The following is a 24,042-nucleotide window of genomic DNA, read 5'->3' on the forward strand; positions in this document are numbered from 1 at the left end:
ACAGGATCATGTCCGCCGAGTTCCTGCCTGCATCTCCTTCTGTGTTGGAGGTGCAGATGAGCAGCGGATGCCCTGCTGAGAAGGGGCCAGGTCTCTAGGCCCAGGAGAGATGCCAACCAGCACTCATCCTTCCAGATAACCCAGCTCAGCCTGCCGAATGGCAGGGCCCGACCGGAGCTGATGGTTTCTATGGAGTGCGTACAGCAGCATGAGATCCGCATCCTGAGACGATACTGGAGGATGTGGAGGGGTCTTCTGGCAGACCTCCAGTGACGCGGAGAGGCCAGGGCTGTCAGCATGAGTAGGTGCAGGTTCCACAGTGCTAGGCAAATGGTGTTTTTCAGAATGAGCGGTTACTCAGATAAGAGTGTCATATCCATTCGCCGGATGAGTCAGCTGCTGGCTGAATGTGATCTCGTGGTGTGTTCAAGCGTTTTCTTTCTTGTAAGTGAAAAACCTCTATCAGGTTTATGTGCGTCGGGATGGACAGTGCCTTCAGAAACCCGGAAATAAACTCTTGGTCCTCCATGGATTTTATGCAGAAATTTCCATCTTTGTCCTTTTCTCTTTGCTAACTCTCCTTCTGTCCTCCAACTCCACTTTCTCTCTCTCTCTTTCACACACACACCATTTTTTAAAAGTTACTTAAAAGTTGGAAATTTTAAGTATATCGATGAAGATCCCAGGACTTGGAAGAGTATAGACTGACAATTGGGTGATTCCAAGTATAGTCCCATTTCTCTGGGAACGTCAGCCGAGGGCGCCTGTTAGGCGTGAGGGTAGACCTGCATGGCGCATGTCCTGCTCAAACAGCGTCCCCCTCGGAATCGGAAGAAGCGAGGCGCGCGTCTGCCGTCACAGTGGGGGCAGTCCCCATGTCTCTGAGGGTGGTAACTGCCTTTTCTGCCTAAAACCCGGATGTTGCGTTCCCTTTGTCTCTTCTGAGGGAGGGGGCTCCTTGGCCCCGCTTGATGCAGTTGAGTTTATGAGGAGAAGCCTGAGCAGTCCTGCCTGTTCCTCAGATGCGCTCTGGCATTGCCCAGACTCCAGAAAGCCCCCTCTGACCGCGGCTGTGTGTGCTGGGTCCAGGGGATGTGGGCCTGTGCTGTGTTGGGGCTTGGAATGGAGGCAGGACCTCCATTGGGAGGAAAGCTTGGTACTTGGCTGAGTAACTGGGCATTTCCTGGCCAGCCTTGTCTGTCCTATTGCCTAGCTTATAGATAAGCCTAATATCTAAGAATCTGAAGAAATTCTACCTTGATCCTTTGGGTCCTGGGCCATCTTCCTCTTTCAACAGATGAGCTATCCTTTACTTAAGGCATCTCCAAACTAAAAGCCAGATATTCATCTGGAGACCACATCCATACTTTGAGTCCTGATTGGCTGCCCCTAAACTTGGCCCGAGCATGCTAGCCGTGCAATGAGGGGTTATCATTTGACAGTAATGTTTCCTGGCCAGTGCTTCGGGACTTGATCACTGTCACACGGAGCCTTTCATCCTTTTTGTATTTGTTCTCGCTCAGACCCAGGTCATCAGACTGTCATGCCCCTTCTTGCTTCCCTCCACCCAGTAATCCTTCTCCTAGATAGTCCTTCCAGGGCCTCTTTCTGGAAGAAGTGTGTTAGAGGGTCAAGGGGAACGGGACCAATTAGCAGCATAGTTCCTGCTCCTGGCAAATGCTTTTTCCGCTCTTTTGGCTGGAGTGCTGCTGTTGGGCTCCACCTGGCAGGAGTGCAGCCCGGACTTGCTGTGGCCGTGGGCGAGTTTGAAGTCGCCAGGCACACGACCACATGCTCAGCCTGCAGCTCTTGCCTTTGTTCCCACGATAGGTACTCCATTGAGCCTGTTCTCAGTTTTAGCCAATGAACAGGATAGATGTACTGATTGGATTCAGCCTGTATATTTTAAAAATATTTATGTATGCATTTTTCATACATCCATTGATTCTAAGGCACATACATTTCACAATTTAACAACTAAACACAATTTAACTCTAAAATCAGGATGTGTCATATCGTCACATGCCCAAATTATAACTGACTGCTTTTTTCTCTCTCTTGGAGGTTCATAATGGTGCCTCTTAAAATTGATGGCAGAGGGGTGAAAAATTGAGAGAGTAGCATTGACTTATATACACTGCTGCGTGTAAAATAGATAACGAGTAGAAGCCTGCTGTGCAGATTAGGGAACTCAGCGCTGTGCTCTGTGGTGACCTGGAGAGGTGGGACCTTGGCAGACAGGAGGTTCTAGGGGGAGGGGTGTGTGTGTATACTTGTGGCTGATTCTACTGTTGAACGATAGAATCTGGAACAGCATTGTAAAGCAGTTATACTCCAATTAAAAAAATAAATTGATGGCATCTTAGAGTCCACAAAAACACACTATCTAGGATCAGCTCATTTTTCACTTCTTTGCCCAAAGATTTGTATATTTCCTCAAATAGGCAGATTTACTAGCAAGTCTCTGTATATTCAAGTTGTACTAGGTGCAGCCAAGTAAAATGGGCACCTCATATTTCACAAGAGTTTGCTCTACACAGAGCACTTGAATATCCACTGTTGGTTGGATTTTAGAATATATTGGAAAGAAGGCAGGGTGCTATCCTATGCATATATTACTGAGGAGTTTGTACAAGGCCACCTGGCTAGTGATAGTCTGTTTCTTCTGATCCCTAATATAATTTTCTTTCTTCCAGACCAGTCAACCTAGAATCCAGAAACAGCAAAAATACACTGGTATGTTCTTCCTTGCTTAGAGTAGAGAGAATCTCTATAGTAGGCAACAATTGGGAATCTAAACACCCACAGAAGAAGATAGCTAAGCACAGTATGTCATTACTACAGAATGCAGAGGCATTGAAAATGACACGTATGTGGACTGTAACTGGTCCAAAGAGAATGTATATTTAAAAGAGGGAAATATGGATATCTGGGCAGAGAGGATTCTAATCAGAGTGCACGTCTTATTGCTTTGATTCTGCTGCCAACCGTTGACCTCTTCCAGCAAGCAGGGGCAGGCAGGGCCCAGAAGAGTCACAAAGGCTCAACTCCTGAGCAGATGCTAAGACAGAGAAGTTATGGAAGAGGAGACAAGAGACCCGGAAGATGGAACCAAGAACTTGACATACCAGTAGTAGGGGCACTCAAAGAAGAAAAAGGTAAAGGAAGGCGGTATCAGTGAGGACAGGTTAGAAGTAGGTTAAAATATAATAGCAAACAGTCCACAAGGTCAGTAGTTTAACTCAACAAGTTTATTCCCCCCCTCCCCATGATGCAGTAGCCAGTATAGGTATGGGAGGAGGGGGTTTTGCTTGTTGTTATTCAGGAACAAAAGGTGACAGAGGCTTTGAATCATGAACTATTAATAGCACTTAAAGTTGGCTTGGAAGTGCATATATCACGTCTATTTTATTCACCAAAGCAAATCACAATCCCACTGTTAACTTCAAAGGGAGGCATATATGTTCCTACCATACAGCTGGAAGGAGGAAAGCTAGAAATATTTGGTAAATGGCACTCCTGACCTACCATGAAGGGAAAAACTAAGATACATCTAAGAGTATCCCAGTAATATTGCTTAACTCTTAGGATGGAAAGAAGAATCTTTCAAGCTTTCAGGCCAAAGGAACATACCATTTACAAAGGAAAAAGAGCCACACTGGCGTCAGATTTTCTATTTGCAACTCCAGGAAGCTAAAAAATGATAGAATTTTATCTGCAGACCCCTGAGGAAGAAAGGAAGGCAACTCAAGAATCCTATACCCAGGCAGACTTTTATCTAACATGATTCAGTTCAGTTCAGTTCAGTTGCTCAGTCATGTCTGACTGTTTGCGACGCCATGGACTGCAGCACGCCAGGCCTCCCTTTCCATCACCAACTCTCAGAGCTTGCTCAAACTCATGTCCATCAAGTCAGTGATGGCATCCAACCATCTCATTCTCTGTTGTCCCCTTCTCCTCCTGCCTTCAATCTTTCCCAGCATCGGGTCTTTTCCAATGAGTCAGTTCCTCACATCAGGTGGCCAAAGTATTGGAATTTCAACTTTAGCATCAGTCCTTCCAATGAATATTCAGGATTGATTTCCTTCAGGATTGACTGGTTTGATCTCCTTGCGGTCCAAAGAACTCTCAAGAGTCTTCTCCCAACACCACAGTTCAAAAGCATCAATTCTTTGCTGCTCAGCTTTCTTTATAGTCCAACTCTCTCATCCATGTGTGACTACTGGAAAAACTATAGTTTTGACTAGATGGACCTTTGTTGGCAAAGTAATGTCTCTGCTTTTTATTATGCTGTCTAGTTTGGTCATAGCTTTTCTTCCAAGGAACAAGTGTCTTTTTATTTCATGGCTGCAATCACCATCTGCAGTGATTTTGGAACCCAAAAAAATAAAGCCTGTCACTGTTTCCCCATGTTTTGCCATGAAGTGATGAGAATGGATACCATGATCTTAGTTTTCTGAATGTTGAGCTTTAAGCCAAACTTTTCACTCTCCTCTTTCACTTTCATCAAGAGGCTTTTTAGTTCCTCTTCACTTTCTGCCATAAGGGTGGTGTCATCTGCTTATCTGAGGTTATTGATACTTCTCCCAGCAGTCCTGATCCCAGCTTGTGCTTCATCCAGCCTGACATTTCACATGATATACTCTGCATATAAGTTAAATAAGCAGGGTGACAATATACAGCCTTGGCATACTCCTTTTCCAATTTGGAACCAATCCATTGTTCCTTGTCCAGTTTTAACTGCTGCTTCTTGACCTGCATACAGATTTCTCAGGAGATAGGTCAGGTGGTCTGGTATTCCCATCTCTTTTAAGAATTTTCCACCGTTTGTTGTGATCCACACAGTCAGGTACTACAAGTCTTAGCCATAGCATTTAAGCAAGAAAAGAAATAAAACACATCCAGTCTCAGAAAGGAAAAAACAAATTATCAAATGACAATTTTTCCAGCATTATATTATGAAAATTTCAAACATACAGAAAAGTTGAAAAGTTTAACTTGTATATCTTACTTTTTGATGCATTTAGTTTTAATGTAAACATTAGTACACTTCCCTCTAAATGCTTCATTCAGCCTATCATCAACTACAGTTCAGTATTTGTGTATACTTTTTTCTGGTTGAGGTAAAATGTTCAAGCAATGAAATCTCAAATCTTGAGTGTACATTCACAGAATTTTGACAGATACATGCATGTGTGTTACCTAAACCCTCCTCGTGACATTTTCATCACCCCAGAAGGTTCTCTGCCCCAGCTGCTACCCCCTAGAGACAGCCACTGTTCTGATTTTTTCCACCATAGATTAACTTTCCCTGTTCTAGAACTTTGTATAATTCCTATTATATGTGCTCTTTAATGTGCTTCACTCAGCATGTTTTTAATAATCTTTTGTGTTCCATGTATCAGCAGTATATGCTGCGTATTGCTGAGAAGCGTTCTAATTGCATTCCATGATTATATTACAGTTTAACTATCCATTGTATTGATTATCAGTTGGGTTTTTTCAGAGATTTCTTACTAAGAATAAAGCTGTGATGAATGTTCTGAGACATAGTCATATAGACATGTTTTTGTTTCTTTTGGATAAATATTTAGACAGTAATTCTTGTGTAGCAGGACTTCCCAGGTGCTCTAATGGTAAAGAATCCGCCTGCCAATGTAGGCGGTGCAGGAGACACGGGTTCAGTCCCTGGTTCAGGAAGATCCCCTGGCGTAGGAATGGCAACCCACAGCAGTACTCATGCCAGGAAGATTCCATGGACAGGAGCATGGTGGGCCACCGTCCGTGGGGCCGCAAAGACGTGATTGAGCAGCGGAGCGCAGCAGCCTCCTGGGTGAGACTCAGTGTGTGTCTCCTACAGAGAGCCGCCGGACCTCTTCCCAAAGTGACTGTCTTCTTACACTCCCTCCAAGAATATGAGAGTTCCAGTTGTTCCGTATCCTCACCAACATGTGTTGTCAGCCTTTTAAATTTGAATGTTTGACATTCTAATAAATGTTTTTGAGCTCTCTAGAGAAACTGAACCAATGGGATATATAGATATACATATATATATATAGGTGTGTGTATATGGGGGGCAGTTTATTATAAGGAATTGGCTCCTGCAGTGATGGTAGCTGAGAGGTCCTGTGATCTGCTGCCTGCAAGCTGAAGACCCAGGAAATCCCACCAGTTTTAGTTCTAGTCTGAGTCTGAAGGCCTGAGAACCTGGAGAAAACTGGTGTGTAGTCCAGTTCGAATGCAAGAGAGTACCAGTGTCTCCTAGGCAGAGAGCTCAGAATTTCCGTTCCTCTGCGTTTTATTCTCTGCAGGTGTTCCACAAAATTGATGATGCCAACCCATACTGGGGAGGGCAATCTGCTTTACTCAGCCTTCAGACTCAAATGTTAATCTCGTTCAGAAACTCCCAGATATAATGTTTACCAAATATCTGTGCACCCCATGACCCAGTAAACACAGAATTAACCAACACAACAGATATGTTAAGTACATACACAGACAGATGCACTCGGTATTAAATTGATTTTAAGTGTCTATCCGTGTAGCTGTCTCCTGATACTTGCTATGAGAATTCTGTCGGTGCCTGGGACAGTGGGTGAGCTCCAGACTCTAGAACAGAGTTTAGAGGCTGAGTCCAGAAGAGATGTGTCGAAAGAAACCACAGTAAGAACTTGTGGGCCTTTCCCTAATCCAGGGTGTTCTGCAGGAGAGGATGACCCAGACATCAACACTGAGGAACTGTGCATTGGTTTCCAGTTATTTCTTTGATGGAGGGAGGGAGACAGAGATAGTCAGTGTGTGTTAAGAATGTGATACTTAGTCATCACATTCACATCACAGCACATACTTAGTGCTCTTGGGGACATGTTTCTTTGGTATAGAAAAATAAGGTATCCAGCGTTACCCCTTGGCCTTTCATGATAATAAATCCCATTTAATAGAATTCATGTAGTCAAGTCTCATTTAACAGACATCAGGCACCACAAGAATGTGAGAGGGAGAAATCTGGGCCGGACACTCGGCCCTGGGTGGTAGGGATGCAGTGGGGGTGCTCCCTGCGCCCCTCGGTGGGAGGAACTCCTTCAGCCCCCCACCAGGACGGAGGGCCTGCCTGGCGTGGCTTCCTTCCTTGGCTGCTGCTTTTGCGTCTTCTCCCTTTAGGTGATCCCAGAGACAGGCAGAACTGGGGCAGGGCTAAAATAGCGCATCAGCTTAGAGGGAGGGTCCGGAAGGGAACTGGGGCAACGTGAGAGCACCCGTTCTGCCTGCCTGAGAAATCAGGTCTTAAAGGAGAAGGCTGCAGTTTTGGAAAATGAGAAAAGCTTTCCTTGGAATTGCAAGATAAATGCTGCAGAGGCCCGAGGGAGTTGTAACTTGAGCTGGTTTCCCCTGTCTATCCTCAGTTGCTCTGCCGGTCAGAAGCACCTGGGTCAAGTCCGAGGGGCCCAGTTAACCCCGTCCAGGAAGACACTCTATGCATGACCAGGTGTGTGTTCCTGGGTCCCTCTTGGTTCTCTGCCAGGGGGCTCACTGACACCACCTCCCTTTAACCCAGGAGAGCAGGGGGACAGCCCCGCACCAGGTGCAGGCTCGTCCTATCCCCAGAGCTCTGATCTCCCGTCCAGTGAGGATTCCCCCCACTCAGGTCAGACACTTGTTGAACGACAGGAAGCAGCTGGGCTCTGGCCTTCACCTCTCTGTGTAACCCTGGGCTGATCTGATGGCAAGAGGAAGAAGGAAGATGGAGTCTCCGTTAGGATCTCCCTCTTGACTGGGAGTGGAAGGATCCTGTAGTAGTGTTCATTGGGTCCAGACCCCCAACACAGGCCTGGCGTGGAGACGAGTCCCCCGCGGTGCTGTAGACGCTGGCAGAACAGTGCTGGGACGGCTCCATCCCCTGCCTCTGCCACAGCCTGGGGGGGCAGACGCAGGCTTGGGAGCCGCTGGCAGAAGTGGCCGGCCAGCCTGAGCTAGCGGCGCCTCCTCCTTCCAGCAGAGGTTAAAGACACGACGTGGGCAGATTAGACAGGGGAGGGGGTGCAGCGGGCGCATGCTGTCTGCTCACCCCGCTTCCAGGGCTCGCTGGACAGGGTCCTCAAGACTCCCACCTGGAGCTGGCTTCCCCATGAAGGGCAAGAGAGCATCTCATTCCCAAATTTCTTGAGTGCTGAGGTCGCATGAAGCTGACGGAAATCATGTCAGTTGGCTCACTTCAGGGACCTCTGTTTGATCTTTGTTTGCTGGGCTGATTTTAGTTCAGTTGGGACTTTTTTTTGAAAGTAGTATCAAAATTTCCTAGTTTTTTTTTTTTTTTTAAACCATCAGATGGCTCATAAAGATCATAGTGCAGGGGACAGGAGTTCAGTCCCTGGTCAGGGAACTAAGACCCCACATGCTGCAGCGGAACTCAGCCTGACTTCGGGGCAACTAGAGAAGCCCTCGCAGCAACGGAGACCCAGCGCAGTCAATAAAGATAAAAGAGGCATTTCACCATCAGCCATTTCACGTAAAAAAGATCACAGTACGTGTCATCCATAGGGCTGTTGATGCTGAGCTGTGACTGGACAGCTCCAAGCAGCGCCTGGGGCAGCAGGGCCGTGGTGTCCATCCCGATCATCCGGACCTTTCGGGAAGGGAACTGGGATCACTAGTCCCCACCCCCCACCCCCCAGGCTCTCCATATTTTAACTTTTGCCCTTCACTTTCCATTTAAAAGGTAGTTTGCAAACTCAGCATCTTAGAACCAATGCTACAGGCTCAGTGCCAAGTGGAAAGCAGAACTCAGTCCTTCTGTATTAACAGAACTCCCAGGGAAACAAAGTTATCACTTGGTAGTTCATGGGATTATCCAGGACCGTGGTTGCTTCAGGAGGCGTTGCTGGGACGATGTGGAAGCCTTGAGGTGGATGTTTGAGGATGCCTTGTGTGTCTGCGGAGCGTTTCACGTCCCTCTTGCTGTGTGACCCTCCTGTGCTGGCCGGCCTGTCCCGCGGCCCCTGGAACACGGCGCTTCCTGGGAGGCGAGACTCCCTGGCTGTTGGGTGCCAGCCCTGGCCCTCTGGCTGCGTTACCTTGGGCACGTGACCTACGCTGGTGTCCTCTTCTGCAAAATAGAGTTAGCGTTAATGCTGACCCGCCTCATGTTCCCAGCAAATGAGACGACCTGTAAGGCTGCCCAGATCACTGAAAACATGCGGTTGATCATGACCTGCGTGAGTGGGTGCCTTAGAGGTTGGACGGAGACCTGATGTGTCCAGTTCCATGTCGGCTGTACAGAAAGCACCATACACAGTGCTCCGAAGCCCTGTGCTCTGAGGAGATGGGCCCAGCAGGGATGGCCATGGTCAGCCCCAGCACACTTGCATGACCTGGGGCCGAGGTGCCCTCTGGTCCGTGCCCCCATCCCTCACCCCCCTTCCTTTTTCCTCCTTACGCACTGCCTGGCCTGCTGGTGGTGTGCCTTTGTTCAGCGCCTTTTTAACCCGCTTTCAGATTTCTTATTTGATCCTCCAAAGGGAGGTAGATGTCTCTCTTTTTCAGATGAGGAACTGAGGTCTAGGGAGAGTAGACCACTTGTCAAGGTCTTGAGGCTGGAAAACCCGGGTCATCTTGGCCTTCCCCACTCACATAACAACAGACCCTGAGGTTTATTGTCTTTTTAGCCTTACACACGCACAGATAAACGCAGAGGTAGGTGGTGTAAGCGGTACTGACCCTGCTTTTCATTAGAACTCTACTATAGGTGCTTCCTCCAAGACCTAGTATTTCCCAGCCCACCTCTTTTTGAAAACTCTGTCCTGAGGTGTGTTTCCCAACACCACCAAGCAATTAACTTAATTCTGAGGGTATCTACGTGGAGATGGCATCCGATCCCACAGGCTCAGTCCCACAGGACGGCCCCCACTTCCAAGGCCAGTCACAAGCCTGGGTTGTCACCTCCACTTCTGTCCAGCTGCCTGTTAATTGGAGGTTCCCATGCCCCCTCCATCGCATATGTTTAATATGCTCCAGTAGCTCCCAGACCTCAGAGACATTTCACTCACTAGACCGACAGTTTATTATGAAAAGATCTAACTCAGGAACAGCCCAGGGAAAGAGGTGCACAGGGCCAGGTGTGGGAAAGGAACGCAGAGCCACACTGTCTCCAGGCACACCACTCTCCTCAGACCTCCAGTCAGAGAGTTCTTAGACCCTCTGCTTGTGGGGTTTAATGGAGGCTTCATCACATAGGCATGGTCGATTAAACCCCTGGCCACTGGTGACTGGTCCAGCCTCTAGGTCAGGGGTGAGGCTGGAAGTTCCAGTCCTCTCATCACATGGTTGGTTCTCTTGGCAACCGGACATCCTTAGGGACTTTCCAAAAGTCACCTCATTTACATAGACTGTGGTGCAGTTGAAAGGGGATGATTATGAATAAAAAAACCACTCCTTTAATCCTTTCACCTTTGTTTCTGGAACTGTTTTCAGGAAGTGATGACTAAAGACCAAATGCTATCAGCCTTACCTTAGGGGATTCCAAGGGTTTTAGCTCTGTGCCAGAAACAGGACAAAGGCCAAATGTATACTTCTGATTAGAAATCACAACATCACACCTGCAGTCAGCTCTTACTAATGGCAAGGACTTTAGGTTGGAAGCTAAGAAATCTGATTCTGGTCTCAGCTTGGCCCCCCACTTGTTTGACTCTTGGCCTCCTGGCATCTCTTTCTTTATCTGTACAATGAGAGGATCCGCCTAAACCTGTGAATCTCATCTTGTTTTTTCCTAGGACATAAATGTCCAATGACGTTTCCTTGTAGATCTTTCTTGTGGGATGTCCCTTTTTCGCAGCATCATAGCTGTAACTTGACCGACCCTTCTCCTATACTCAGGGAATCACAGTGGGGTGCAAGGGTTTGAGTGATGCTATTGTAACAACCATGACTGTTCTGAGTCATCAGAGAAGTGAGGAATGTACACGGTGAAGGGCTTTTCTTTAGTGAGCAGTCACTCACCACCTCCCGCTGGCTGCAGTGGGACGTGGTGTCTGAGGACCTGTCAGGTCCATCCTGGCCTCCCCTCAGCCCTGCACCCTCGGCCTGCAGACAGGGGCCTAACTTGGCAAGTTTAAAGTGAAAACATCCTGTAGTCACTTAAAGTCACTTAAAGCGTTGCAAAACCTTGGTCTTTTGAGTCAGAAAGAAGGGTGAACAGCTGTCCCAGTGGCTGGCCATTCTGTGGAATTTTATTTAGTACAAGTATTGGTGTGTTTGCGGGGCACAGGCCTGAGGGCAGATTCAGGGGGACAGAGGGACTGAGGTTAGAGGTGAAGAGCATTCTCACCGTGCCAGACTCGAGTTCATGACTCACCTGTACTAGGACGCGCGATGGACCCTCCCCCTCACATTTCTTTTCTGTGTTCTGGTTTTGTCTTTAATGGATTCATCACCACCCAGAGATCAGAAAATATAGCCCTTTCTCAAAGCTTAGCCAGAGTCCTTGAGATGACAGCACTTCCAGGACTTTTTAGCCAACGCACGTAGACCGAGTATCTCTGAGGAAAGGGGCTGGGGGAGTGGGTTTGGTGCCGCGGAGTCTGAGGTCCACTTTGCCCTGAGTGGGCCAGACTGTGGGTGTTCTGTCTGGTTCTGGAGCTCAGAGCCCTGTCCCTGAAGAGAGGAGGGTTCAGAGAAGACTTCATGCCAAGGGCTTGTGCCCGGGAGCCAGCCCGCTTCCTGTCTCAGCACCGCCAGCTGTCCGGGTCAGGGGCTGCCCTGCAGAGTGAGCGAGCCCCCTCGGGAAGGACACTGGGGAAGGTGTGAGCTCCTCTTTTCCATGAACCCTCTCCTCATGGTACATACTGCTCCTGCATCCAGTGAAACTGTGTGTGGACATTTAGGCTGAAGGGTCAGAAGGGTCAAATCTTCACAACAGTATTTAGACGTCCTGTATTTGACCTGGAAACTGCAGACTGGGAAAGTAGGGGTTATGGTCGCATAAGGGAAACACTGTGGTATTTAAAATTTGATGTGGACAAATAAATAAGACAACTTTTCAGTCTTTTTAGTAGAATGAAAGTGAAGTAATCTATTTGAAACCAGTATTTTTTTTTTTTTTTTTTGCTCCACTGTGCAGCTTGTGGGATCTTAGTTCTCTGAGCAGGGATCAAACCTGGGAAAGCAGAGTCCTAACCACTGGACCATCAGGGAATTTCCCATTTGTTTTGTTTTTAAATATTTATTTGGCTGCACCAAGTCTTCATTGAGGCATGTGGGATCTTTACTTTCAGCATGCAAGATCTAGTTCCCTGACCCAGAGAGCGAATCCAGGCCCCCTGCATTGGGAGCCCAAGAGTCTTAGCCACCAGAGCACCAGGGAGGGAGTTCCCCCTTTAAAAAGTAATTTTAATAAAAGTAAAATGGGAGAAATTGGAAAGATTTGTATTTGTCTGTAAAAATCTATATTTATCTGTAAAAATGGGTCAAAAAATAATTTATAAAAAACGATCAAAGGACTAAGTTTGCATGATGGAGTTCAGCTCAAAAGATTCTCCGCCAAAATACCCAGTGCTGATACAGTTTGATGAAACAACCCAGGTGTGTAATAAGTAAACTTCCTGGAGAATAAAGCGGCAGGGTCAGTCGCCTGTGGTTGTGAAAGAGCTGCCACTCTTGGAGGAATAAGGCCAAGGCATGTGTGGCATTCGGGAGCGCTCTGCAGGGCCACCCCGCTGTGCACACACTCCCCAGGGATAGCTGTGGGAGGCGCAGGAGGGAAGGTGCTCGGGCTGAGGGACAGAGGTGCCCACACCTGTAGGGCTTCCTTTCCCAGGCGATCCAGCTAAGTGGTTTGAGGGCCACAGGCGGAAGGATGTTAACTCTTTGTTATTCAAAGACAGACTGTTCAGTCACCTTGATCAATGCCTCCCTGTCCCCACTGCCCACTAGACCCCCTTGGGAAAGGATCTGAATGCAAAGAAAACTCAAGTTGGCTGCCAGAGACAGCTGGTAGGCTTTGGAAAGGGGCATGACAAGGGTGTTCAGTTCATTTCAGTTAAGTTGCTCAGTCTGTCCAACTCTTTGCGACCCCATGAACCGCAGCACACCCGGCCTCTCTGTCCATCACCAACTCCCGGAGTCCACCCAAACTCATGTCCATTGAGTCGGTGATGCCATCCAAGCATCTCATCCTCTGTTGTCCCCTTCTCCTCCTGCCTTCAGTCTTCCCAGCATCAGGGTCTTTTCAAATGAGTCAGCTCTTCACATCAGGTGGCCAAATTATTGGAGTTTCAGCTTTAGCATCAGTCCTTCCAATGAACACCCAGGACTGATCTCCTTTAGGATGGACTGGTTGGATCTCCTTGCAGTCCAAGGGACTCTCAAGAGTCTTCTCCAACACCACAGTTCAAAAGCATCAATTCTTTGGCGCTCAGCTTTCTTTATGGTCCAACTCTCACATCCATACATGACCACTGGAAAAACTATAGCCTTGACTAGACAGACCTTTGTTGACAAAGTAATGTCTCTGCTAAGGGTGAGCCTCCATGAAAAAATGGGAGTTGGAGGCTATAACAAAGAAATGAAATGTTGCTTGCCTTAAGGCAGAAGTCAGTTGTGAGATGTATCTAGACTGTCATTCCCCATGTTGATTCTGAGCCCACATGGCCAGAGTCACCCAAGTTTCCACCTTTATTATGGATATGCTTGGTTTGAGGAAACAAAACAAAACAAAACATTTCATTCTGTTCTCTCTTCTTTCAGGTTTCAAGTGCCCCATTTGCTCCAAGTCCGTGGCTTCCGATGAGATGGAAATGCACTTTATAATGTGTCTGAGCAAACCTCGTCTCTCCTACAACGGTGAGGGCTTGGCTGGGGTGGGAGGTGGGGGGGTGGCCTCTGGGCAGCTTCTGCACCCTGCCTCTGAGCAGGAAGGGTAGGGGGAGTGGGGCAGGGCGGGAGTCCCTCTGGAGGCTAGTGCGCCCTGTCCTTTCTTCTACCTGCTTAGTTCCTCTCGTGTCTGGTCGGGAAACAGGCCTTGGTCACCCACAGCTGAGAGCGGAGGGTCCGTGGGAGCACCAGCTCTCTGTGGGGAAGGGGAGTCCGGGCTGAGCTTTGCACGACCTGCTTAAGCCTGACTGTCCAGGGCAGAATAGATGTGATGTGTGGACACCTTTGGGGACTAAGAACTGACCTGCCACCTTGGGCCTGAGCATGAGTACATCGGGGGACTCCATGAAACCCAAGTCCCCTGCCACGACACCCCGTGGACAGAGTGAAAGCTAACACCTGCCTAGTGTGCTATGGTGAAGACGTGCGTGCGTGCTCGGTTGCTTCCGTCATATCCAACTCTTTGGGGCCCCATGGACTCTATCTAGCCCACCAGGCTCCTCTGTCCGTGGAACTCTCTGGGCCAGAATACTGCAGTGGGTTGCCATTTCCTAGGGATCAAACCCAAATATCTTGCCTTGGCATGGGTGTGCCCGTGTTGCCCTCGGTGTCCTCTGGGCCTCACTCAGCCGCACTCAGAGTGAGAGTCCCCTCGGAGGGAGCAGAGGTTAGCCAGCCAACCGAGGCCTGGCCATGCCTGTTCTTGCTCTGTTCCCATTTTCTCCCTCCTCTAGCTGAAAAGCCTTCCCTGGTGGCTCAGACAGACAGTAAAGTAACCACCTGCAATGTGGGAGACATGGGTTTGATCCCTGGGTTGGGAACATCCACTGGAGAAGGGGGAACAGTATTCTTTCTGGAGAATTCTGTGGACAGAGGAGTCTGGTGGGCTACCGTCCATGGGATTGCAAGAGTCGGACGCAATGGAGCGACTTTCATTTGGGAGCTTCCCTCGTGGCTCAGATGGTAAAGAATTTGCCTGCAGTGTGGGAGACCCGGGTTTGATCCCTGCGTTGGGAAGATCCCCTGGAGGAGGAAATGGCAACCCACTCCAGGATTCTTGCCTGGAGAATCCTATGGACAGTGGAGCCCGGCGGGCTACAGCCTGTGGGGTCTCAAAGAGTCAGACACAGTTGAGCGACTGACATATACACAGTTGAAAAACCATCTCTTTGGGGCCAGAGGAGGGGAGGGTGTGCGTGAGAGGGTGTTTGTGTGTGAGTGTGAACGGGAGGACCTTTTTTGCAAAAGCCAGTCCTTAATCACCAGAGGCAAAGAGCAGTATGTTGCTTCTGGTCCCATCAGTGGAATTTGTCTTAAGGCGAAGAAGGTGCCCCACCCCTCTGTGTGTACTGTTAACACGTGCAGTCTGTCTAAGGACACCTAAACCTTCCAGGCTTGAGGAGGTATTTGCCACCTGGGGTCTGTATATGGAGTGTGAGTCTCCAGGGCTGGTCTGGGGCCTGTTCTGAGATACAGAAAGGAAGATTCACTGAAATTCCTGGTCACTCCCGGGAGATTCCCCATCTACACACACACACCCTTTCTGTAGATGCTAGCACCAGTTGGGGAAATGTTTAGGAAATTGATAGCAGTTATGTAAGGTGAAATTTAGTTAACCACCAAAGAGGGGGGGAAGAAAAGAAACCTCCTAAATGAGACTGATAGAAAATAGTATTTTTCTTATTATGGGGGTTGGCCTGAGCTGTAAGTTGGAAGGCCTCCAGTAGCCGCCTGCCAGATTTTTTTTTTAAAAAGGCCAGTTTAGGAAAGGCAAGACTAGTTTAACTGGTTCACCCAGTGCTCAGGAGAAGACCAGGAGCTGGTGCTCCCACACGGGGGTCGAGGTGACCCGGTGGCCCAGTGGGGGTGCACCCAGAGCACAGAGTCTCCTGTCCTCTCTTCTCCTCTGTGGGTAGCTCTGAGCCCAGGATGGATGCCTCAAGGGTGAGGATGGAGTCGGGGGACCCGTTTGCTTGGATACATGTGTCCAGCTTGACGGGATCTTAAAATTTCTCTCCCTTTCCAAGGTCTCTCTGTGGTTCTGAGACTGGGGCAAGTCGCATCCTCAAGAACACGCACTCAGGTTTTGACCATCATGTTGGTCAGCCAGTAGAGTGAATCTGGAGGTGAGGGGCCTGGTTCTGCCGCAAACAGAAGGGTCACAGTCCTAGGACCGAGGAGGCCCTGATTCCGTGACCAGCAGGGCTCCTTGGCTCTGGGAGAGCCTGGCGTGTGGCAGGCTCTTTTGCCAGTAGTATTGAGTGAGCTTGGTGGCTGTCAGAGCAGCTTTAAAAGCTCCTGTCTGCTCAGCTTTCTTCTGGGGCACAGACCCATGCCCTGCTTCTTAGGTCCTGCCTGCCCACCCCTCCTCTCTGCCAAAGGTCATCACCTCCAGCTAAATGCTGAATGTCACACAATATTTCTTTAAAGGAAAGGGACTCTGGCTGCCCTCAAAGCAGGGGTGCCTCCTGCTCGTTTACCCACCGCCAGCAGACCTGTACCATGGTGCTTGCTTGGCCTGTGTCTCTGCTCTCAGGGACCCCGTGGTTGGGATGGAAGTGCCTTTTCTTGGGCCTTGGGGAGCCAGGTCCTGACTGGGGAGTTTGCCCAAGCCAGTAGGGGCGCTGCTGGGAGCTATTACTGATGCTAGTAGCGACTGAGTCTGATGGCCTGGGGTCTGCCTGGGGGTGTCTATGCAGATGCCCTTCCTGCAGGGGGGACGGCAGGAGAGGGCTCCTGGCAGCCGGTGCATGAGGCGTGGGGGAGAGGGAACCCTGGGGAGAGGGGGCTGAGGGGCCCCCAGGGCAGCCTCTGTGAACTTGAAGCCCCTTGGGCCTGAGGGCCCCCCTCCGCTTGTCATGATGGAAGCCCAGCCCGCACTGGCAGTCCCACTGGGCGACGTCGGGCCTGCGCTCCCTGCAGCCAGGCTCCTGCCCCCACCCGGAGGGCGGGCCAGAGCCCTCAGTGAGGTGGGTGCTGGGTTCCAGCCCCAGAGCAGAGACTGTCGCCTAGTCTCTGAAGGACAGGAGCAGGTTGGCCAGGTGGAAGGAGCAGCGCGGGGGTCCTGGCCGCTTACCCGCAGCCTCAGCTGCAGCCCTGACCCTACAGGGTCTTCAGGGTTCAGCGGGCTGTGTGTGTGACACTTGTGGCGTGCAGCTGGTCCCAGAGAAGCGAGGGCTCCCTCTTCTCCTCCTCCTCAGCCGCTCCTCTTTGATGAACAGCAGCTGTCAGGGACCAGACCAGGCAGAAGTGCGCCGTCACCTCCCACCCCCTCCCCGGCAGCAAGAGGGGAGCGCACTGCCCACCACCCTGGCTGCTTCTCTGGTCTGCGTTGGAGCCGAGCGTTGGCCCTGTCAGCACCACCCCTCGCCTAGCTTTGCACACGGTGTCAGGAAGCTGGGGCTTGTGGGGCTTGAGGAGAAAGAACAGCTTGGTTCTGTGTTCTCATGGACCAGGATCGGTCAGGCCCCCCTGCTCTGGGGACCTCGGGGTGCCCAGCCCAGAGGCATCAGAGTCCATCTGCATAGTAATCTCAGCGTGGCTCGGGGTCCTCTCCTTTGGACGGCGAGGTCCCCTGGCAGCTGGCGGTGGGCTCCCAGCATGAGAGAGCAGAAGTCCTGTAGGATCTGGGTGGTGGGCAGGCTTTAACTTCAGCCGTGTTCCCTCCCCTGCTGGGCACCCAGGGACACCTGGGGCTGCTGATTGCTAGTGCCCGGGGGATTGGGACAGGAAGTTTTACTCAACCCACTCAGACCTCTTGCTGGATTTGGGCTCTTCCTGCCTTCCACGGTGGGGAGATGCTACTTCCTGGGCTCTGTGCTATGTGTGGGCACTGCCTGCTTCCCCGAGCTCCCAGGGTCCCCGGCCCGCTCCCATTCACGAGCTCTCTGACTTCAGCAGAGTGTCTGGTTCTCTGACCGCATTGTCCCCGTTTGCCAATCAGGAATAAAACCAGGTGTCTGCCTGGCTCGTAAGATCCTGAGGCTCATTGAACACACGCACACATGAAATCTGAGTGTGTATCACTGGCCGTGTCCATGATCAGTTAAAATGTTTCAGGAGTGAGGAATTCTCCAGCTTCAGGCTCTGCTCTTTTCACATCTGGAAGCCACCTTCTGGATATTTCTTCTGTGGTTTTGAGAATGTCTGGGTGGCCTTTTGCTGACTTCACCTCTTTTCACCTGCCTTTCAAATACTAGAGTTCACCTGCTTCAGTCATCTGCCCTCTCTGGGTTTGTCCAAACTCTGTACCCCCCACCTCCCTCTGTGGCCCACATCTCTCCTCTAAACCCCAGATCTGGACTTGAGTGGACTCTGGGAGGTTTCCGTGGCCGTGTCCCCGGGGAGGCTCCTGCTCAGCACCTCCCACCCAGCACTGAGTTCATCGTTCCCGTCCCAAGCCAGCCCTCCTCCTGGGCTCTCTCTTGTGATGAGGGCCGCCCCCCCTCCCGCCCCCAATTTGCCCAGCTGCCCCAGTTTGTGTCATCCTCCCGCCCCCAGTGCTGGCACTGGCCTTGAGTTCCCCTCTGCTGCGATGCTGCGTCAGCCTCCGGAGCAGGCTGCCCCCCCTCCTCGGACTCTTCTAGCCACTCCCAGTGGTTTCAGAAGCCCAGATGTGATCAGAGCCTGACTCCAGGACCCCTCATTGAACCAGAGGAAGCCAGGCCTCGCAGCAGAATGCAGGTCCCAAGTCCTAAGGGATGTTGGTCTCACCTCCCCCTGTGGCCCCATGTCTCTGCAGCAGCGTCCTTCCCACCCAGGTGCACAGACGCTGTCCCCTCGCCTGGAACACCCCTCCCTGAGCCGTCCCCACCCCACCCAGGCGTCTCCCACACTTCTCACATCTGGATCTGTGTGCGTCCTAAGACTTCCAGGAATCCCCTCGCTGTTCATTTCCATCTTGTTCAGCCGCCCCTGCTGGGCTGTGAGTTTCTTGAGTCCTGAGACCGTGGCTTATTCACTTGAGTCGCCAGTGCCCAGAATGTCACAGGAATGTCCTGGAGGGTGTTGGTTTGGCCCCCGGCTCTGCTCCTCCTGTTGTGCTTACGGCTTCACCCAGGGACGTGGTGCACGGCAGCTTCCTTCCATTCATTCTTTTCTGGTGGGAGCGTAAGGTGTCTTTTTTTTTTTAAGCTATTTAATTGAGTTAAAATGTGTTTAACACGCAAGTAACAGTGTGGCAGCATTTAGGACATTCACAACATTGTGCAACCACTGTCTCTGTCTAGTTGCAAACATTTCATCACCCCAGCAGGACCTCGTTGTATGATTCCACTTAAATAAAGGATCTAAAGGAGTCAACAGTCAACTCCATAGAACTGGAGAGCAGAAGGGTGGATGGCAGAGGAGAGCGAAACAGGCAATTGCTATTCAACAGGTAGAAAATTTCAGTTACGTAAGATGAATAAGGCTAGAGGTCTGCTCTGCAACATGATGCCTATAGCAGTAGTGTACTGTACTCTCACATTTTTATCAAGAGGGTACATCTCATGTTACCACAAAAAAAAAAAAGAAAAAGGGAAATCCCTTACTCATGAAGCACTCACTCTCCAGTGCCCCCAGACCTAACTTCGTCTCTAAATTTTCCTCTTCTGGACATTTTGCATAAAGGGAATCTTACAGCCGGTGGCCTTTTGCATCTAGCTTCCTTCACTCGGCACCGTGTTTTCGAGGTGCGTCCATGTTGCAGCCCACATCAGCCCTTCACTTTTCCTGGCTCAGTGATACTCCATTGCGTGGGTCCACACGGTTCATTTCTCCATCGGCTGATGGACATTTCCCACTCGCTGTTGTGAATAATCCTGCGTGCACTTATATTGGCTAGAGTGCCTGTTTTTCCCCCTCATTCTTGCCTAGTCCAGCTCTCCATCAGCATTTTTTTCCCGGAACCAGAAATCAGAGTCCCTGGCCTGTGTGTATGTTTAGGGGGAAAGTCTGTCCAGGGAGCCAGTTTGTCTCCTGCCGCCCAGCTCCCAGTGTCTCCCTCCCCCGTCCATTTTCAGCCTCTGTCTCCTGGGCTGCGGATTTGGTGATTAACCCCATTTTGTCCTCAGATAGTTGGCGTGTGCTTTACATGTCTGGTGTCCGCAGTGAGGACCTTTTCACGTCAAGGTCCGCCGCGGACTTTGGCCCACTCAGGCAGCCCACGCCGTCCCAACCGACTCTCAGACCCCTGCCAGCTGGCGACTGACCCCCATCCTCTCCCACTGTCCCCTCTCTGCAGATGACGTGCTGACTAAAGACGCGGGTGAGTGTGTAATCTGCCTGGAGGAGCTGCTTCAGGGGGACACGATAGCCAGGCTGCCCTGCCTGTGCATTTATCACAAAAGGTACGCGGGAGCCGGCAGACCCAGCTCAGCCACACCCAGACACCAGAGGGCTCCTTCCCTGTGGTGGGAGGAAAGAGCCACCGTCACAAGGACCCTGAGCGGGGTCGAGGCAGAGGCCGGCAGGCGGGGACGTCTGGACGCGCGGAGCGCAGAGCCGCGGAGGCCGGTAGATCCCTAGCCCCCTGGAAGGCTGGGTCTCCGTGCGTCTCCAAGAGCCCCACTCCCGCTCCGCAGCGTGCAAACCCTGGTCTCTGTCGCGGGGCCAGCAGGGAGGGAGGTGCTGGCTGCCCCGCCCCGCCCCGCCCCGCCGCTCCAGGCCCCGCCCTTCGACCCAGAGGCTCCTCCCAGGCCCCGCCCCTCTCTCCAGAGCCCCGCGTGCGGGAATATTCACTACCTGTGGGGCAGGCGCCGCGGTAATTAGCAAGGCCGAGATTTGTCCTCGGGCTCCAGCTCGAGCCTCGTTCTTGTTTCCAACTAGAAAAAAGACGCCTCACGCCGGACGGGAGGCCGCCCCGTGCCACCCATGGCCGCCACTGCTCTCGGCCTCTCGGGCCTTGGAGCTGCTTCCTGATGCAGGCTTTCCTGAAGTCTAACTGGGGCCGACGGCCACGGGGCCGCACGCGGATGTGGCTGGTGTGGGGAGGGTCTGGGCCCGGGCCCAGCGCCAGGACACCAGCGTCCCGGGAGGCGCTGACTAGAACCCGGGTCGGGACTTCTAGCTCTGGGGGGGACTTATGCAAATGGCCGGTCTGGTTCCTTCGCAGAAAGCCATCCTGGGGCCGTTTCTGCCCCCTCCCGGCTTGGACAGTCCTTTCTGTGACTCCAGGACTTCACTGCCGGCCTTTGCCTGGCGCTCCTGAGTCCCTCCCCGGGCCACCTTCTCCCGGGAGGGCTGGCTGCTGGCGGCCCGCTACAGCCAGGCAGAGCAGGGGTCTCCTGAGAAGTCACCGCCAGGGAGGGAGCCTCAGGAGGCGGCCCGCTCAGGGCGCTGACCAGCCTTCTTTGCTCTTCAAGCCTTTGAGAGGGTCGCTTGGCCGCCACTCGCAGCCCCCCGCACTCTCTGTCTCTGTAGTAGCTGTGCTGCCTTCCCGGGCTCCACGCCCCCGAGGCCTCGTCCCTCTCGAGGCCACGCTCCCCGCTTCCTGCGGGCCTAGGCCCACGCCACCCCACCCCACGGCACGGGGCCTCCGGCTGAGCCAGCACCCATCCGAGTGCCCTGCTCCTTCCCGGCAGTAGACAGTGGGCGTCGGGTCCTCGCGGGTGAGACGTAGGAATCCTGCTCGGAGACCCAGCCCTGAGGAGCAGCTGCTCAGCCGGTGACGCTTCCCCCTTGCCGTCTACCCCCTCAGTTGCATAGACTCGTGGTTTGAAGTGAACAGATCTTGTCCAGAACACCCTGCGGACTGACCCTGCTGGGCTCGCTTGCTGACTCCTCTCAATGGTGAGCCAGTGATTGGGGCCCTGGAGTTGGGGGGACGTTGCTGAGCTACCCTCACAAACCCCCGCCTCCCCACTGAAAGGGGTCGGGGGAAGAGGGTCTAAGCAGCAGTGCTTCTGTGGGGTAGGAGTGGTTCCTGGGAAGCCTGAGAGTCCACTCTTGCATGGTCGTCCAGAAGAATCTGGACGAGTGGAGGTGGAGGTGGGGAAAGACCAATGTGATCCAGACGTTCAGGGCAAATCTCCCTGAGAAGGTTCAGCAAGAGCCTCACAAAGTGCTGGGTGGGGGGGGAGCTAGGTGACTGGATTCTGTGCCTTGTGCTCCTGGGCAGGCGGAGCAGGTCCTCACCTGGGTTGTGGGGGCGGGGGTTGGTCCCGCTTCTTTGGGGATGGGGACATCTCGCTTGCACCCCCACGTGGACATCACGGCCATTGAACGGGACGGCGCTTTGTCCCTGCCACTCTTGTCAGCAGTCACCTCATCGGGTTTTTCCCTCCTCTGGCCACCTCCCAGCCAGACTTGGGGCCCCGCCGCCACAACCCAGGTCCCTGACTGCACCACAGCCCAGCCCAGCCAGCTTCCTCCCCAGAAACGGGAGTGCCCAGGGCATTTCCCACCCTGTAACCATTGTGAGCCCCAGTGTCTCCCTCAGGCACCTTGCTTTACTGCTGAATGTCCTCTCCTGTCCCCATCCTACCTGTCCCTTCTACCAAACAGACGACACCCCCAGAGGAACCAAAACCCACGCCATCTCACACCCGAGGGTTCGGGCGCCTCTTTCGGTTCTTTCTCTCGCTCTCTCTTCCTCTCCCTCTTTCTCTTTTTTTGTTTTCTTTTGTTCTTTGTTAGGTTTGTTTCATTTATCCCAAGTAAACCCCCAGAACAGCTGACGATGTCAAACTATTCAGGGACATTTGCTCTTTTTACCTTCACCTCAAAAACTGAGGACGTGGGGTGAAGAAAACGCGAAGGGAAGAAAGAGGCAGAGGGCATGGAGCCTGGCACCAGCTTCGAGTCCAGATTCCCAGCATGACATCCGGTTCGGGGGGCGCCCCAGCCCGGCCTCGGCAGGACGCACACGGCCGGCCCTGGGCCCACCAAGCACGACTGACATCTTCCGGTCCCCACAGGGACAGCCAGGGCCCCGTTGCTGAGAGGAGGCTTCAGACACTGGGGCAGAGCTGAGCTGGGGACAGCAGTGGGAACAGGGCGCCCTCCTGCACTGACTTCCAGAGAATGGTCCCCCTTTCTCCCCGAGGACACCAGATTGGATGAGAGCCAGTTTGAGAGAAGAAAGAATCACCCGCTATCCTTCCCCTCATCCTCATCCCAGGAGGGAAAGGGCATTTTCTTTTTCACCTTTGAAAGGCATTGTGGGTCTGTCTCTAAAGTGTTTACAAAAAAAAAAAATTATAAAAAAAAAGAAAAAAGTCTAGTGTCGACTGGTGTTTTCCCTCGTGATGTTTACAGATCGCTGTCTGCTGCCCGGCCAGAACCCACTCAGTGACAACCGAACAGAGTTGGGTTCTTGCCACTTGAGTGCCGATGGCGCAGAGCGAGCTCACAGCCCTCCTGTGCCCGGCACCCAGCGGCCTCTCCATCGACCACTCTGCCTTGGTTTTTTTGTTTGTTTTATCCGCGCCCCCCCCCCCCCCCCCCCCGCCTTTTCTGGCTTGATTTGCACTTTTCTCCCCTGGGGACCCTGATATCTTGACTTCGTTGCCAAAAATGAGCCCATCAGGATGTTCACCCCCTCCTTCCCATTTCTCCTTTCCCCTTCCCTCCTGGTTCTGGTCAGTTCAGAGGATTTAACAATCACAAGTGTCCTGCAAAAATGCTTGAACGTTTTTCCTAGACCCCTGTGTATTTTTTTTCTTTTTTCCAGAAAACTTAGACAAACAAAAGACTAAAAGGATATGTACAGCTGCCCCTGTTTTCAGGCATTCTGTTTGAGAACATTTTAGCTGTTGATGTTCATGCGTGACATCAGCTCCGGCAAGATAGGTTTCTGTATTTATATATTAAAATCCAAAACAAAAAAAAACCTTATAAAATGTTTAAAAAATGTTCAAAGCTGGGGGAAAAGGCTTTCTTCATTAGTCAAGGTGTTTTGATATGGTATTAAAATAATGTCTAATAAAAAGATGCACTGTGTGATTTCATTTTAATCAAGTATTATTACACAACCAAGAAGTGAGCATTGAAGGTCTCTGTCCCTGCTCTCTTGCCCACCGCTTTAGCCTTCCTACAGGCCAGTGTCGGGGCTACAGGTGTGTGACACGGTTCTCAGCGGGCATTCCTGGGTGAGGGAACAGGGCAGGGCAGGCTGGAGTCCCTCAGGTTTGCAAACCCATTCAAGCATCATGGAATCTGTCGTCACCTGTGGCGTGGTTGTGACAGAACTTTTCTGGA

At 51.6% G+C, this 24,042-nt stretch overlaps 1 protein-coding gene across 4 annotated transcripts in view; it reads left to right on the forward strand.

The window, feature by feature from the left end:
* Positions 1-23,792, forward strand: part of ZNRF1 (zinc and ring finger 1) — an 84,207-nt gene extending 60,415 nt beyond the window's left edge. The window contains exons 2-5 of one of the 4 annotated variants that reach the window (XM_065925026.1): positions 13,738-13,833; positions 20,087-20,192; positions 21,542-21,633; positions 22,577-23,792. In XM_065925026.1, the coding sequence (XP_065781098.1) occupies positions 13,738-13,833; positions 20,087-20,192; positions 21,542-21,599 (260 nt within the window). In that variant the 3' untranslated portion in view covers positions 21,600-21,633; positions 22,577-23,792. Of the gene's footprint in view, positions 1-13,737; positions 13,834-20,086; positions 20,193-21,541; positions 21,634-22,479 lie in introns of all 4 variants that reach the window. The other 3 variants (XM_065925025.1, XM_065925023.1, XM_065925024.1) reach the window with 3 other exon arrangements.
* The last annotated feature ends 250 nt before the right edge of the window (positions 23,793-24,042 follow it).

The sequence above is a fragment of the Muntiacus reevesi genome, chromosome 2, assembly GCF_963930625.1.
Source record: "Muntiacus reevesi chromosome 2, mMunRee1.1, whole genome shotgun sequence".
NCBI classification, from domain to species: Eukaryota; Metazoa; Chordata; class Mammalia; order Artiodactyla; family Cervidae; genus Muntiacus; species Muntiacus reevesi.